The 13,404-nt window shown below is 40.5% G+C and overlaps 1 protein-coding gene across 1 annotated transcript in view; it reads left to right on the plus strand.

The window, feature by feature from the left end:
- Positions 1–227: 227 nt before the first annotated feature.
- The window catches only part of LOC111870523 (protein spartin), a 29,989-nt gene continuing 16,812 nt past the window's right edge, over positions 228–13,404 (plus strand). The window contains 5 exon segments of the mRNA XM_023862878.2: positions 228–330; positions 2,146–2,273; positions 6,454–6,584; positions 8,302–8,518; positions 8,520–8,604. Coding sequence (XP_023718646.1) covers positions 2,154–2,273; positions 6,454–6,584; positions 8,302–8,518; positions 8,520–8,604 — 553 coding nt within the window. The 5' untranslated portion in view covers positions 228–330; positions 2,146–2,153.

The following is a 13,404-nucleotide window of genomic DNA, read 5'->3' on the forward strand; positions in this document are numbered from 1 at the left end:
ACATAATGCTGTGTTGGAGCAACACTGCATATCTGTCCTCCTTCCCTACCGTTCCCTACATTTATGGACATTAAAATGTAATGGTTATATGCTAATTTTCTATTGCAGTGTAGTGCAGCCAGTCTCTACATTTGAGCATAAGAACGCATATTGGTGCTTTAAATAAATTCAGCTGCCTACCTATAATAGAAAGGTCATGTATAATGTATGATCCGTGTTGGCATGACTGGTGACCAGTGACGTACATATTGGTTAGGTTATTGAATACATGTCCGTGTGGAAATTCCGAGGCTTGGTATATGTGTAGACGAAGTTTAAACTGACATCGAGGTAAAGGTTCTAATCCATTTATCAGTTCATGGTTATGACTTGGAAAGAAATAACGTCGATTTACTGAGTAAATTATAATTTCTTATTTACGTGTTTCGAACTTAAAGATTATGTGTATTATAGCTGTTGTCAAATTTTTGTTACGGTTGTTTTTGCACGTACCCATTCATTGTGTAAATGTGAATGTTCATAAGTACCCGGGTATATTTCCAAGTGTGGTATTCTAGGTACTATGTAGACAATATCTGGAATATGGCGCCGTGTAGTCCGGTTAGGTTAGGTTAAAGGTTCCGTTTCCGTCTTCTGGGATGTAACGCCACGTAGTCTAGGGTGAGTTCAGCAGTGTTTTGGAGAAATGTATAGCCAGCATCTAACAAAATAGAGGCAGTGTGTTCCTCTGAAACGTCGGTGAACATATGCCGGACTACACGGCGTCTCATCCCGTAAGATAGTACGCTTTTTCGTCACTTAAATTGGCAGTGTGACATGAATAGTGATTCTGAGTGATATGCAGTCACTATAAGTTTATCACATCCTCACCCCAATGGAATCTTTGTTTGAGAGGCCACCATCCATATCAACCTACCAGTAAAACTTGATCAGTTGTTCCTCCACTCTGACCCAGAAGACAGAAGGAGCAATTGTCTTTGTTGTCACCTACAAGACTACATGGTATCACAACCCAGAGGATCACAGTCTGAATACTTACCACCATGGAGTATTCAAATCTTATATGTGTATACCTCATTTAAATTTATGGAAAGCCAAAATTTATGAAACCAATAACATTCAGGGATAGTATATTCCACAAATTGGTGAAACTGACTACTTTGATTCCCCTGACTTCCTTCTACTGCCTGCTGGTTCACTTTGAGCTGTTATTTTACCCAATTACTGTGCCAGTTTTCTCTACTCCTGTTGGTTTAGTCAGACCTTAGTTTGTGGCCCCTCTATTTTCACATCTGACTTACTTTTCCATCCTGAAGATGGAGGCAGCATGTTTCTCCAAAACATTGGTAATAATCTACCAGACTACCCAGTGCCACATCCCAGTAAATGGATATTTTCATAGTGACTACTGTGATGACAGCTCTTCCATTGAAGAATATTATTAAAACATGTCTTAGGGAAATAGGGTTTGCAGAAGTGGAGTGGATTTAGACCGCTTAAGATAAGAAGGCTCTTGTGAACATGGTAAGAAATCTTAGGGTTCTGTGAAGGACAGGGAAGTTCTTGACCAGCTGAATGAATATTAGCTCATGAGTAACTGTTCTCCATGTAACTTTCCCACCTCATGACTTGTAGTATGTGGGTTCAAACCCAGCAGAGGTCATGGAATTTTTAAGGGCAGAAAAATTCAGGGAACAAGTCCTCTGGGAGGGACTTTAAGCCGTGGGTCCCGTGTCATCGCTTTACGGCATGTAAAAGAACCTCATGTCTCCTAAGGAGGTCACTGAGCAAAATTCAAGGTCATTTCCCACCCAACAGTAGTCTCTAACGCCTCTGATAGATGGGGGAAGCATTATAGATACCGCTAAGCCAGTAGAGGCTGAACTCGCTGGTTTGGTCGGGACTGATGGTAAGCACCAGTATCTGTATGGTATAGAGACTGGTAGAATATCATGAAGGGAAGCAAAATGGACCAATACTGGTCTAAGTGCATGGAGAAACCCACCCTCTCCAATAACTAACCAACTAACTGTGCTCCATGGATTTTAACGGGATCTGTTACTGCAGCTGAATTTTATTTGAAATGTGAGTGTTTCACTGAGAATATAAGTGGTTTCTTCATTTTTTCTGCTTTAATTGTTTCAGAACTAGTGATGGCTGACAGAACAAGTAATTGGTCTGATATGTATGCAGAGATTAAGAAGAATCATGATGAAGCCTACTTTGTGATTGATAAGGCAATAAAATTAGAACAAGAAGGAAACCAAAATGAAGTATGTTGATACAGTTTGAGAACAGCCATATGTAATCAAAACTGGATTTATCAAGAAATTGAAGCCAGGTTAAAATCTGTGAATGCTTGCTACTCTAAGTACTGAATCTTCTGCTTTCTTTAATTTGCCCTCTTATTTTGTATATGTGTGAAACATGTCTACCATAAGACCATAGATGGAAGGTATTTGTGAACAGGTCTGGGGAGATTATTTGAACTACAGAGAGAGAAATTTGCAGAAGGATTACTTAATTAGGGGCTTCATAATTGTACAGTTTTCTAAGTATTGTCACTGGTATGAGTGACTGTAGACAGGGTTTAAATTGGTAATTGGATTTATTGAACTATTACAGATAATAACTACAAGTTAATGTATTGCTATCATAAATTCACACATTCTGCAGTTCGCTACAGCAGGTACTAAGTCTTCTCAGTCTGCTGTATCTTCACCAGTTGTCACCTGGTAATGGCTTCCAGTGCCGTAGCTTCCTCAGCTTCCGTGTTCACATTGCTACTGCCCGGGGACTGTCTCACAGCTAACTAAACATCTTGGCATGGACCACACATAAAATGCCATTCCTCTGTTGCTGTTTCCAGTGCAAACCCAATAATCAGTAACAGCTGTTGTATTCTTGATTTTCTCATGCATTGTGGACCAGTGATTGAGGCTAGCTCTTTCTAGAAATTTTTTCTTCTAATGCTAGTGGGGTGGGACTAAGTCCCTTGTACTGCAGCCACTTCTGGCCTCTTGCACCAGACCCAGATGATAGGCGAGGGTGATTGTGGAGCAAATGGTGGAATGAAGATTGGCAGGGGAAACTGAAGTACTTGGAGAAAACCTGCCCCAGTGCCACTTTGTCTGCCACAAATCCCACTTGACCAGACCCAGGATCAAACCCGGGCTGCCACAGTGGGAAGCCAGTGACTAACCGCTTGGGCTATGGCACGGCCAAACTTGAAGGTAACAGATCTCTTAGAAGACGTAGACAGAGGTGGGATAATATTATGTTTTTAGTGACTATAGATGTTGCTTTGGATTGGCAAATCAGTTTATTGACCACTCACTGGTAGTAACTGCATGTAATTGTAACACATAAATAAAGTCCTCTATATCCGATCTCAACAATGGCTAAGCCTTGACAAAGTTTTCACTATCCATTTCCTGTCAATGGATTTTACCAGGAACTATAAGTCTCAATCACACACTCCCAAAATCACTCATTACAGCACACACATAGTCTTCAGATCACCTGTTAAGTCTCCACAGGCTGACTTCTAATTCTTCTGCAACTACGAACTTCCTATCCCTAACTTCAACTCTCCAGTCTAATTGTGAAAGTTGCATTGTATCATCAGATGTCTTCAAGATAACTTCTTGGCACAGACGACGCACAGAAAACACATGTCACATGTCTACTGTCTCACCAGTCCATTGGCATGCTGGCTGGTCCCACAGAAAACATGTGACTGCCACCCAGCCAGCTCATTGACACGCTGACCATTGCCTAGCAATACGAGGGGGGACCCAAAAATAACTGGAAGCGACCTGTTGCGCGCGCATGCTTTGTAGTTACGAGTTGTGCTGCTAGGTGGTGTTAGCTGGGGGTCTCCCACGACTGTTAGTGAGCTGGCGTCAGTCTGAGTTAAGTGGTTTGTCTGTGGTGCTCTGTTGTGTGCGTTCCTGTTTCAACCCTTTGGCGATTAGTGAGATGGCCGACCAGAAGGAACAAAGAGTGTGCGTGAAATTTTGCTTTCTGTTAGGGAAAACTGCACTTCACTNCCACCTAGCAGTACAACTCGTAACTACAAAGCATGCGAGCGCAACAGGTTGTTTCCGGTTATTTTTGGGTCCCCCTTCGTAAGCTATAACATTCATTCTGTTATTGTGTGTGAATATCGCAGGGTGTTATTGAGCCATTGCTTAACAGTACTTTGAGCAAATCTGTTACAGTGCTCCTTAAGGCTGTTCATCCCAAATGGTCTGTTGGTACACCGCTTTTCATTCTTCTAAGGGCTGCACTTGATTTGATCTCACCTTCCTTCCCATTACCTTTTTTCTTTATGCTGTGATTACTCTCCAGCTGCTACCACTGCTCTGTCCTTAAGGTTGCTTGTTCCAAGCAGTTCCCTTATAAGGCTCCAGTTAGTCCAGGTTGTCACCATCATCCAAAGGTTTTTTCTTTCCTCATTGCTAGTAGTGCTGTTAGGTTCTTCCATTCTGGAGCGGGTTGACCCCTCCACAAGATCCAGTTCAGCAACCTGCTGGAAATCCCTACTGTTCGCTTCATGATCTCCAACCTAATGGTCTTGCTGTAGGTTCTGCTGGTTTTCCTCTTGCATCCCAGCCGTAGCTGCTCCAAGAAGTTTTGGTTTCTCGTTCCATTGGTGCCTTCCTGGTGCATCAGTTATCTGAGTGTTCTTCCTTTCCTGGTATGTCTTGCAAATTTATTCCTGGTCTGAGATTTCTGTCATCCCAGTTTGATGGACTGTCCTTCATGACTGCATCCCCGAAGCCTGTGTCCCTTGTGCTGTACCACTTTCCACAGTGGGTCATCTTCCTGCCAGCTATGGCCAAGTCTCTCCACAGTCCATAACTTTCCTGGGTTCTAATTTTCTTGAAGATATTTCCCTTGCACCAAGCCACTGCTGCATGACAGGGCACTTTCCTGCAGGTGGCAGCCAACTTCCGTGATCAAAATCTCCTTGGGTCAGTTAATATGGCTCTCTGTGTCACCCTGCAGCTAGATGCCAGCCGCTATGCCACTTCTTCCTTGTTCCTGAAGAGATCACTGCCCTCTTCCATAGGGACCTGCCAGTGTTCCACATCACATTCAATGTCTTCTGAATATAGCTCCTTACTAAGCAGACACACCTCCATCATTGTCTCTTTTTGTTCATCCCTTGTGTTTGCTATTGAGGCATTAACTATGGATTTAATTTCTGCTTCTCCAGATTTGATTTCATATCTCATTTCCAATAGATTTACATTCATCATTTCCTTTATATCTTCTGTTTGTCTTTTCTGTTGGTGTTGATCTTGGCCAGCATTCCTTGAATGTGTTCTCATTTCTTCCCTGTTGGCTTCCATTTTGTCCAGCATTTTTGCTTGGTTGGCATTTGCACGGTTTATATATCTTTTTGGGGTGAATTCAACCTGGCCAACATCTGTTCCATCATTTGCTCCATTTTCATAGTGGGGCACTGTAATTGTGCAATTCAATATTTACTCCGGTAATATGGTCTGTGCTTCACGGTGACCAGTGCACAGTCGTCTGCGATGCTCATGCAAATTATTCTGATGAATCAGTATTCCTCATGGCTGATAACGTTTGAAATTAAGGGAAGTTAATAAATTTTTGGACTGCTTGACAGCATTATGTTTCAGGGCAAGCAGTGCAGCTCATGTGTGGGAATTTGTTTATGATATAGTAGCAGAGAATTTCAGTTTTTAGCTCCACTGGCCATTTGTTCTCGATTACAATTAGCGAGCAATGTATTCTGTCATGGTGCAGTATACTTAGAGGAATGTTCATATCTGTATGACTCCTGTGTGAAATAGGGATTTGCTAGAACGTGTTGGCAAAAATTTTGATATAAATTTTGCGATGAAAGAGTTCCCAGCAGACAAACAATTCAAAATTTTATGAGTAAACTTAGGTCAGCTGGACTCTTATTAGATAAACAAAAACATAAGCACAGAGTGCTTACTGAAGAAAAAGTTAAATGACTTAGGAGCCAGACTTGAACATATGCCTAGAAAATCATTGAAATGTCTAGCTCAAGAGACTGAGTGTCAGAGTGTAGTGCAAGAATGGTAACACAATTGCTGAAGCTTAGGCCCTGTAAAGCAACGGTAATTGACGCCTTGCAGCCACACATTCAGCTAGCAGGGTTCGTTTTCAAAGTTGGTTTCTATGGTCTGTCATTGAAGGTGAGATCAAGCTGCAGCAGACAGGGACAGCATTTTCAGTACTTCCTGCGATCGGTAAATTGTAACTACTTCATTCTGAACATTATCGGCTAACAGACATGTTGATTCGCGATCAGATTTGTGTTTCACAGCGAGCAGTGCATGGGTCCCCATGAAATGCAGAGTCATATACCAGTTGGCAAAGGTGAGAAACTCCCTGTGCATATAGATAAGACTTAATGTTTAATGCTACATATATTGTTTTCTGCAGGCATATTTAAAGTATGAAAGTGGCCTGTTGCTGATCGACAAGGCATTAAGTATTCCTATTGAATGCCCTTCAAGTCCTGATTTGACATGGGAGAAAGCTTCTGTAATGCTGCAGAAAATGAAGAAAACAAAGTAAGAAAATCTCTAATAACATTGTAACTGTACGTCCCTCGCCAAAATTATTCAGTTAAGGGTGTTAACTACTTATGCATTGTTTAACACCATGAGAGACGCTCCTCCGGCAAGATATCATCCCTGGACCATCTAGTTGTAATTCATCTTTTGTCGTCCTTAGGCCTAGGGTGTCGCTATTGTCCCTAACGTCGCCAGTTTACTCCCAGTATCATAAACCCAGGAATATACCTTGTGCAAGACCAGCCAGGAGGGGTCTTGAGTTCCCTGCTCGTGTGCCTTGAAGCCCTAAACAGATTTATGGGATTCTCTAAAAATGTAGGACAGAGGCCAGGCTTGACTCTTCGCTTTCTCTTTTTATTTTCTCGTTTTTTATGCCAACTGGGGGACTGGTAAAGAGAGGGCAGTCAGTTATAGGGAGTGGAGGAGGACAGTGGTTGAAAGGTAGACAGAGAACAGAGAAATGTTTTACAGTAGGGGTAGCGAGTAGGATGGACAGAGCGGCAAGCTTGGAGGACAATGCAAATATTGATCATTGAATGAATTTTAAATTAAAACTGCAATACTCGGTGTTCTGGAGATCCCTGATTGATTAACCCCGAAGTGTGTTCCACTCCCATCTCCAAAGCACCCGTATCCCTCAGATAAAGAACCCAAGCTTGAGCGAGAGTCGTGGCAGCTGTATGTTTAAGGGCGGCTACAACATCTGTTCGTGATATGATGTAAATGCTGATTTTTCCAACAACAACAATTGATGCATACTGACAAAGTAGTCAGAAGTCACATATGTGCCAGTACAATGTACATTTCAACCTTGACGCCAAAAGCAAATGTGAGAGTACCAAACATGCTTTGGGGGGGGGGGGAAGATAGAGCACCAATGCATATAACTCTAATGAAAAAGATGATTTGTGTACGTAACTTTTTGTTTATTTTCTTCCTACCCAAATCACCCATCCTGGATAAGGTTAAAAAAAGAATTATATTGTATTTTAGCATCCCATTGTACTGACTCACGTCCATGACGTGTATGTATTGACCATCTTCTAGTGCACACAATCTCACATGTCACTTCACTACTTCACTACATGTTTCGGCATCACTGTGCCATCCTCAGGTGTGTTATTTATGTTAAACTATTGCACTGCCCGCCATCATGTGTCGTTTATAAAATGATTCAAAATGTATGCTTGTGGCTGCGTGCATTGTATTGCTGGATGTGTGTGTGTGTGTGTGTGTCCAAAACATCAGTTGAATTTCAGTGGCCTACATGGCATTAAATCAAAGAAGATAGGAATTTTCGTAATCACTACTGTGAGAACTTGAAATCCTGAAATTATTTAAGTGTCTGTGTGCTATTGAAAATCTTTCTGTCCAAAATTTCAGAATCTGAACTGTAAACAAAGGTGAATTCCTTGAAATATAGTCAATGGGAATTTAGAATAATAGGGTCTAAATGGAATTTTATTTGAGCACCTTAGCTTGACAGAAGTCCTCATACCAGAGTGAATGGCCTCTTCAATAATGTCATTGAATGGGAGGGGAAGGGAGAAAGGAAGAAGGAAGCCAAAGGGAACCAAAAGCAAACTGGAAGACTAAAACCCGTGCATGGGGGAAAAGAGGCAGAGGAGACATAGATGAGATGTATGTGTGGCTCATGGTGTAGTTTAAATGAGATTTATAGTTGGCTATAGTAAATGATAAATTTTCTTTCCAGGAAAGAAGTACTTTGCAGGATTGCAGATGTCCAAGTAACACCAAAGCCACCTGTGGTTCCACCACCATCATACGAAGAAGCAGTGGCATGCCCGAGATCACCCATTGCTGGAGCATCTTCACAACCTTTATCGACATACTATGATTTGGGAGTAGCACTACAAGAACTGAAAGTTGAAACAGGAGCCAAGACAGCAGAATTAATTTATATCCAAGAAAAATGTGGACATCTACTTTATTTCTCCAGATGGCACTGTTAGTGCACCATCAGAACCAGAAACATTGCAAATTGTCCAACTAGAAGGTATGCAGTTCGTCTTTCAGTAACTTTTAAGTCATATATTAGAAACAGTTTGGCATTTGAGAACTGATGTTGCAGTCCCCCTCCAGATTGATAAAGTCTGGCATTTTAAAATGAGAATGAACTTAACTGAAATTAAATTAGTAGTGCGTAATACGAAGTGTGTTCAGGAAATAACGGGAATTTTAAAATTTCGCGGGTTTGGAGAGTCCAATTNTTAGGTATATAAAATTTCAAATGCAGGTCTGTGTTGAACTTAGCCCAATAGTCCAATGTCTTACTCTAAAAACATTAAAATTATGGAACTGCAGAAAATGATTAGTATGCTTGCTTCATATGCAGGAGGTTAGGAGACTGGCTACTCTTAATTTTTTTGTGTGCGTTGTTTTCTTCAATCCTTTCAGCCATCTTCTATCATATGAAGGATTTGATTATGAAAGCTTGCTGTTGAACTGTATTCTTCATTGCAAGGGTAACAAATTCAGACTTCAAGATGAGAAGCTCTGAGCAAGAACCTTCACATGCTGGGCCAGGACATGTAATCGGCTATTTGTTACACGCCGTGAATTTTGCAACAGGAATTCAAAATTCCTCATGTACAGCCATTGATAATATTTTTATAGATAGTACAAGATTAAGCCCTTCTTGTATATCTCCTATAGTTAATAGCCTCTCAGACTATGATACTCCATTCTTTACAATAAATAATATTACTACAAAAGTAAATTTAATACCCTTTGAACAGTGAAGGAAAAAGTAAATAATGAAACCATTGCTCAGCTTCTGCATCTGTTAGAAAATAAAATTTTGGAACTTGTTTTCACACATAAGGATATGAACTCTAAGTTTAACTTTTTTTTCTTCTATTTTTCTCTAATCACTTAACCATTAGCTCACATCTGTAATCATTCACTATTCGCAGGGATCTTCCCTGATCATCTTAAGATTTCAGTAGTACAAGAAAGTGGACAGTAAGCCGAACTACAGGCCAATTTCATTATTAACCACCCTCTCTGAAGTACTTAGAAAGTTATGTACAGTAGGTTATGCCATTATTTGCAGAATAATAATATAGTAGTCCCAGAACATTTTGGCTTCAGGGAATGAATATCCACTGAAAATGCAGCCTTTAAGCTAAGAGTATATTAAAATCCATTAATAAATAAAATGCATGTTTGGAATTTTTTTGTGATTTAGCAAAAACTTAAAGATTTTATTAACTAAATTACATTTTTTTGGCATTCAAGGAACAACAGCAAATTGTTTCAGATGCTGAGAGATAGAAAACAAAAGACTGAAATAAAATCATTGAATTTAACCCAAAATACCTGCTTAGGCTTGGTAACAATAAAGCATGGAGCTCCCCATGGGTCAATTTTAGGGCCTCTGCTTTCCCTGATCTATATAAATAACCTCCTTGCACTAAATACCTCATCAGTACCCATAGTATTGGCTGATGACACTAGTTTCATAATTTCTATTAAAAATTTAGATGATTTCTACATAATATCAAAGTTCTCTCTCAAATGAGTAAATGGTTTTCTGCAAAGAAGCTGCTCCTGAATATACATAAAACAAATGTAATAAAATATAACAAAAAACCACCACAGTATCCATTAGACACTGAATATAATCTATATAAATAAAAATGTAAATGTTGGTTTGTTAGCCCTCGAAGATCTCCGAAAGTTCTTCACAGATTGCTTTGAAATTTTGACACAACATTGCATTCGAGCACGCGCGTGTTTTTATATACCCATTATATAGATGTCACACCTGTGACAGGTAAAAACATGCATCTTTTGAAAACCGGAATTGGAATTTGGAATTCAGAAGAGTGACCCCTATGAAAACGCTAGAACAGACCGATGCATAGGAAGTAACAATAGCGATACTGTATTGAATCTCCATGGTTACGACGAATACACGGAGCGTTCCCACAGAGACAACGCAGTAACAATGGGTCATTGCGTAGGAATCGCGGAATCAGCAAAGCAGCACATGGCTGAAGATATTTCATTGAAAATCCCACGTGCAACATTTCCAAAGGATCAGGCATGGGAAAGGTATTGCAGAAATGCAAACTTATTGTTTGGGATGAATGCACAATGGCACACAAAAAATCGCTCAAGGCTCTTGATTGATCATTGCAAGATTTGCGTAGAAACATCAGACCATTTGGGAACGCATTAATATTCCCTGCAGGGGATTTCAGGCAAACATTACCTGTAATTCCTCGATCGACACCAGCGGACGAAATAAATGCTTGCCTGAAATGCTCTACTTTGTGGCGACACATAAAGACGTTAAAGTTAACTACAAATATGCGTGTCCAGCTGCAAAATGATCCATCAGCTGAGATATTCTCACATCAATTGCTGGAAATTGGGAATGGGAAGGTGCCGGTTGATCTGACCTCAGGACGAATTTCAGTGCCTCATAACTTCTGCAATTTAGTGACATCAAAGGAGGAATTGGTTGAAAAAGTATTTCCCAATGTTGAAACCAATTATAAGAATCACGATTGGCTGAGTGAACGAGCTATTCTTGCGGCCAAGAACAAACACGTCTATGAACGTAACAATATCATTCAGTCTAACATTCAATGCGAGGCAGTCACATACAACTCCGTCGACACTGTTGTGGAAGCAGATGAAGCGGTTAATTATCCAACAGAATTTTTGAATTCACTCGATCTGCCACAGCAACGCGTGGTCGGGTACAGCTAGTAATAAATATAAAAGAGGAAGTATACACAAAATTCCTCTGCTTACAAATTGATAAAGTAAAAAAAAAAGTAAAGGTATCCCTGTAAAGGCCCATAAGGTTGTGAGATGTTGAGGTTCCACATTTTCTAGACAGTCAGCTCATAGATGGGTGTAAGGTTCTCAGCTTTATTAGCTGTCTGCCCTTTTTCCCCAAGAATATTCCAAAAATATTCCTGATACTCATTTCTGTTAGAGGCTGAGTCAACCCCAAGGCCATAGTGTGGCTGGAAGGATTAGGTCAATTGAAAAAATCCAATGACCTCATTGGGACTTGAACCTGTTACCTTCTGGATTGTAGCATAGTGCCTCTTCAAACTACACAACCACATGCCCCTCGGCTTACAAATTGATAGTCATTGAATGTGGTAAAACCATATCGATCAGTTGGTTCCAAAGCTAAGTGCAGCATGTTATGTAGTTAGATCTGTGTTGCATGTGAGCAACACTGACTCTCAAATCAGTTTATTTTGTTTACTTTCACTCTTCAATGAAGTATGGGATAATTTTCTGGGGTAATTCCTCTGATAGTAAAAAGGTATTTACATTGCAAAGGAAAATTGTTAGACTCATGATGGTTGTCAATTCCCATAATTCTTTTAGAGCTCTATTTAAGAGACTACAGATCATAACTCTTCCGTGTGAATATATATTTTCATTAATAAACTTCATTACATATAACTAAGAACATTTTGAGACCCATGCAGATGTACACAGTGTGAACGCAAGACACAAATACTCTCTCCATAAAACAGCTACTAACATGTCATGATTTCAGAGAAGCACATGTTATGTGGGAATGAGAGTGTCAATAATCTGCCCTCTGGTCTCTAAAGTCTTATGAATGAAAAAGCAAAATTTAAAATGACACTAAAATGATACTTCCATTCTGTGTATGTATTGTGACATGGATGGCGTGGTGGGAGGTGGGGGTCGCATGAACTCTGTGGTCTCGCAAGTGACGTGGCAGAGGAGCGGCTGTGTCAGGCAACCATTGCCACGGTGACATAACAAGGGATACTGCAGTTACTACACAGCATCTCAACAGCGTCACTAGCAACACCTGTAAACACGGCAACTTTGCAACAGGGAAGTGAGACGTTTTCCGTTGTTTGGCTGAGGGTTTATAAGAGAACTGCACAGCCTAAGGAGTAGATGCCCGTGTAAAGGCAGGGTCGAATACCTCCACCGTGACCCTGCAAGTCGTAGGAGGCAATGAAAAGGAAAGTCTCAAATCTGAGACAGTAAAATATGGTCGCGAGTCCCAAGAGACTCGGACCTGAGAAAGATCGCGCTGGTAAGGGCCAGCAGTGTATGCAAAAGGCAGCCCCATCCTCTCGTCAGAGAGGGCACCCCACAAAAATAAGACCGTAATTGTCAAACAGTAATAATTAATATGTGGTCGTGAACCCTAGATGGGGCTCGACACGAAGACTTACTGACTGACCAACCGTCAGTCGCAATATGACTTTGACTTTGACTTAAGAAGTAGAGTTGAAATATAGCAGCAGTCTTGGAAAGAAGAACCGAATGCGTGGTTAGAAGTTTTTATAGTGCGCAATAATTTAGAATTCAGCCAGTGAAGACGTATTGTGCGACTTCAAGATTTTATGTGTGCTGTAGTACAGTTATATTTGGAGTGTGTAATTCACAGAGACTTGTACAGCTCCTGTGTTATAAATACATCAAGACTACTGAGGATAGACTGAATGGAATAGTGTGCAGGGTTTGTAAAGTGTAAACCCGTAACACTGGTATAATTATTTGTAGTTACGATTTGTAGGTTGTTAAATCAATTAACAATCCGAATGGCATCCTCAGTGGCAAAACACGTTGCAGTATACAGGGTGTCCCAGGAGGAATGTGCCAAACTTCGGGAGGGTGTTCCTTATGTTAAAGTATGCCGATATAACCCAAAACACCTATGTCCAAAGTTGAACGGTTACGGAGATAATGGCCAGAGAAGTGTCAAACTTTGACCGGGGTTACACACTTGTTGATTACAAAATAGATATTAAAACTGGCAGGAATATGTGGA

The sequence above is a fragment of the Cryptotermes secundus genome, unplaced genomic scaffold, assembly GCF_002891405.2.
Source record: "Cryptotermes secundus unplaced genomic scaffold, Csec_1.0 scaffold117, whole genome shotgun sequence".
NCBI lineage: Eukaryota > Metazoa > Arthropoda > Insecta > Blattodea > Kalotermitidae > Cryptotermes > Cryptotermes secundus.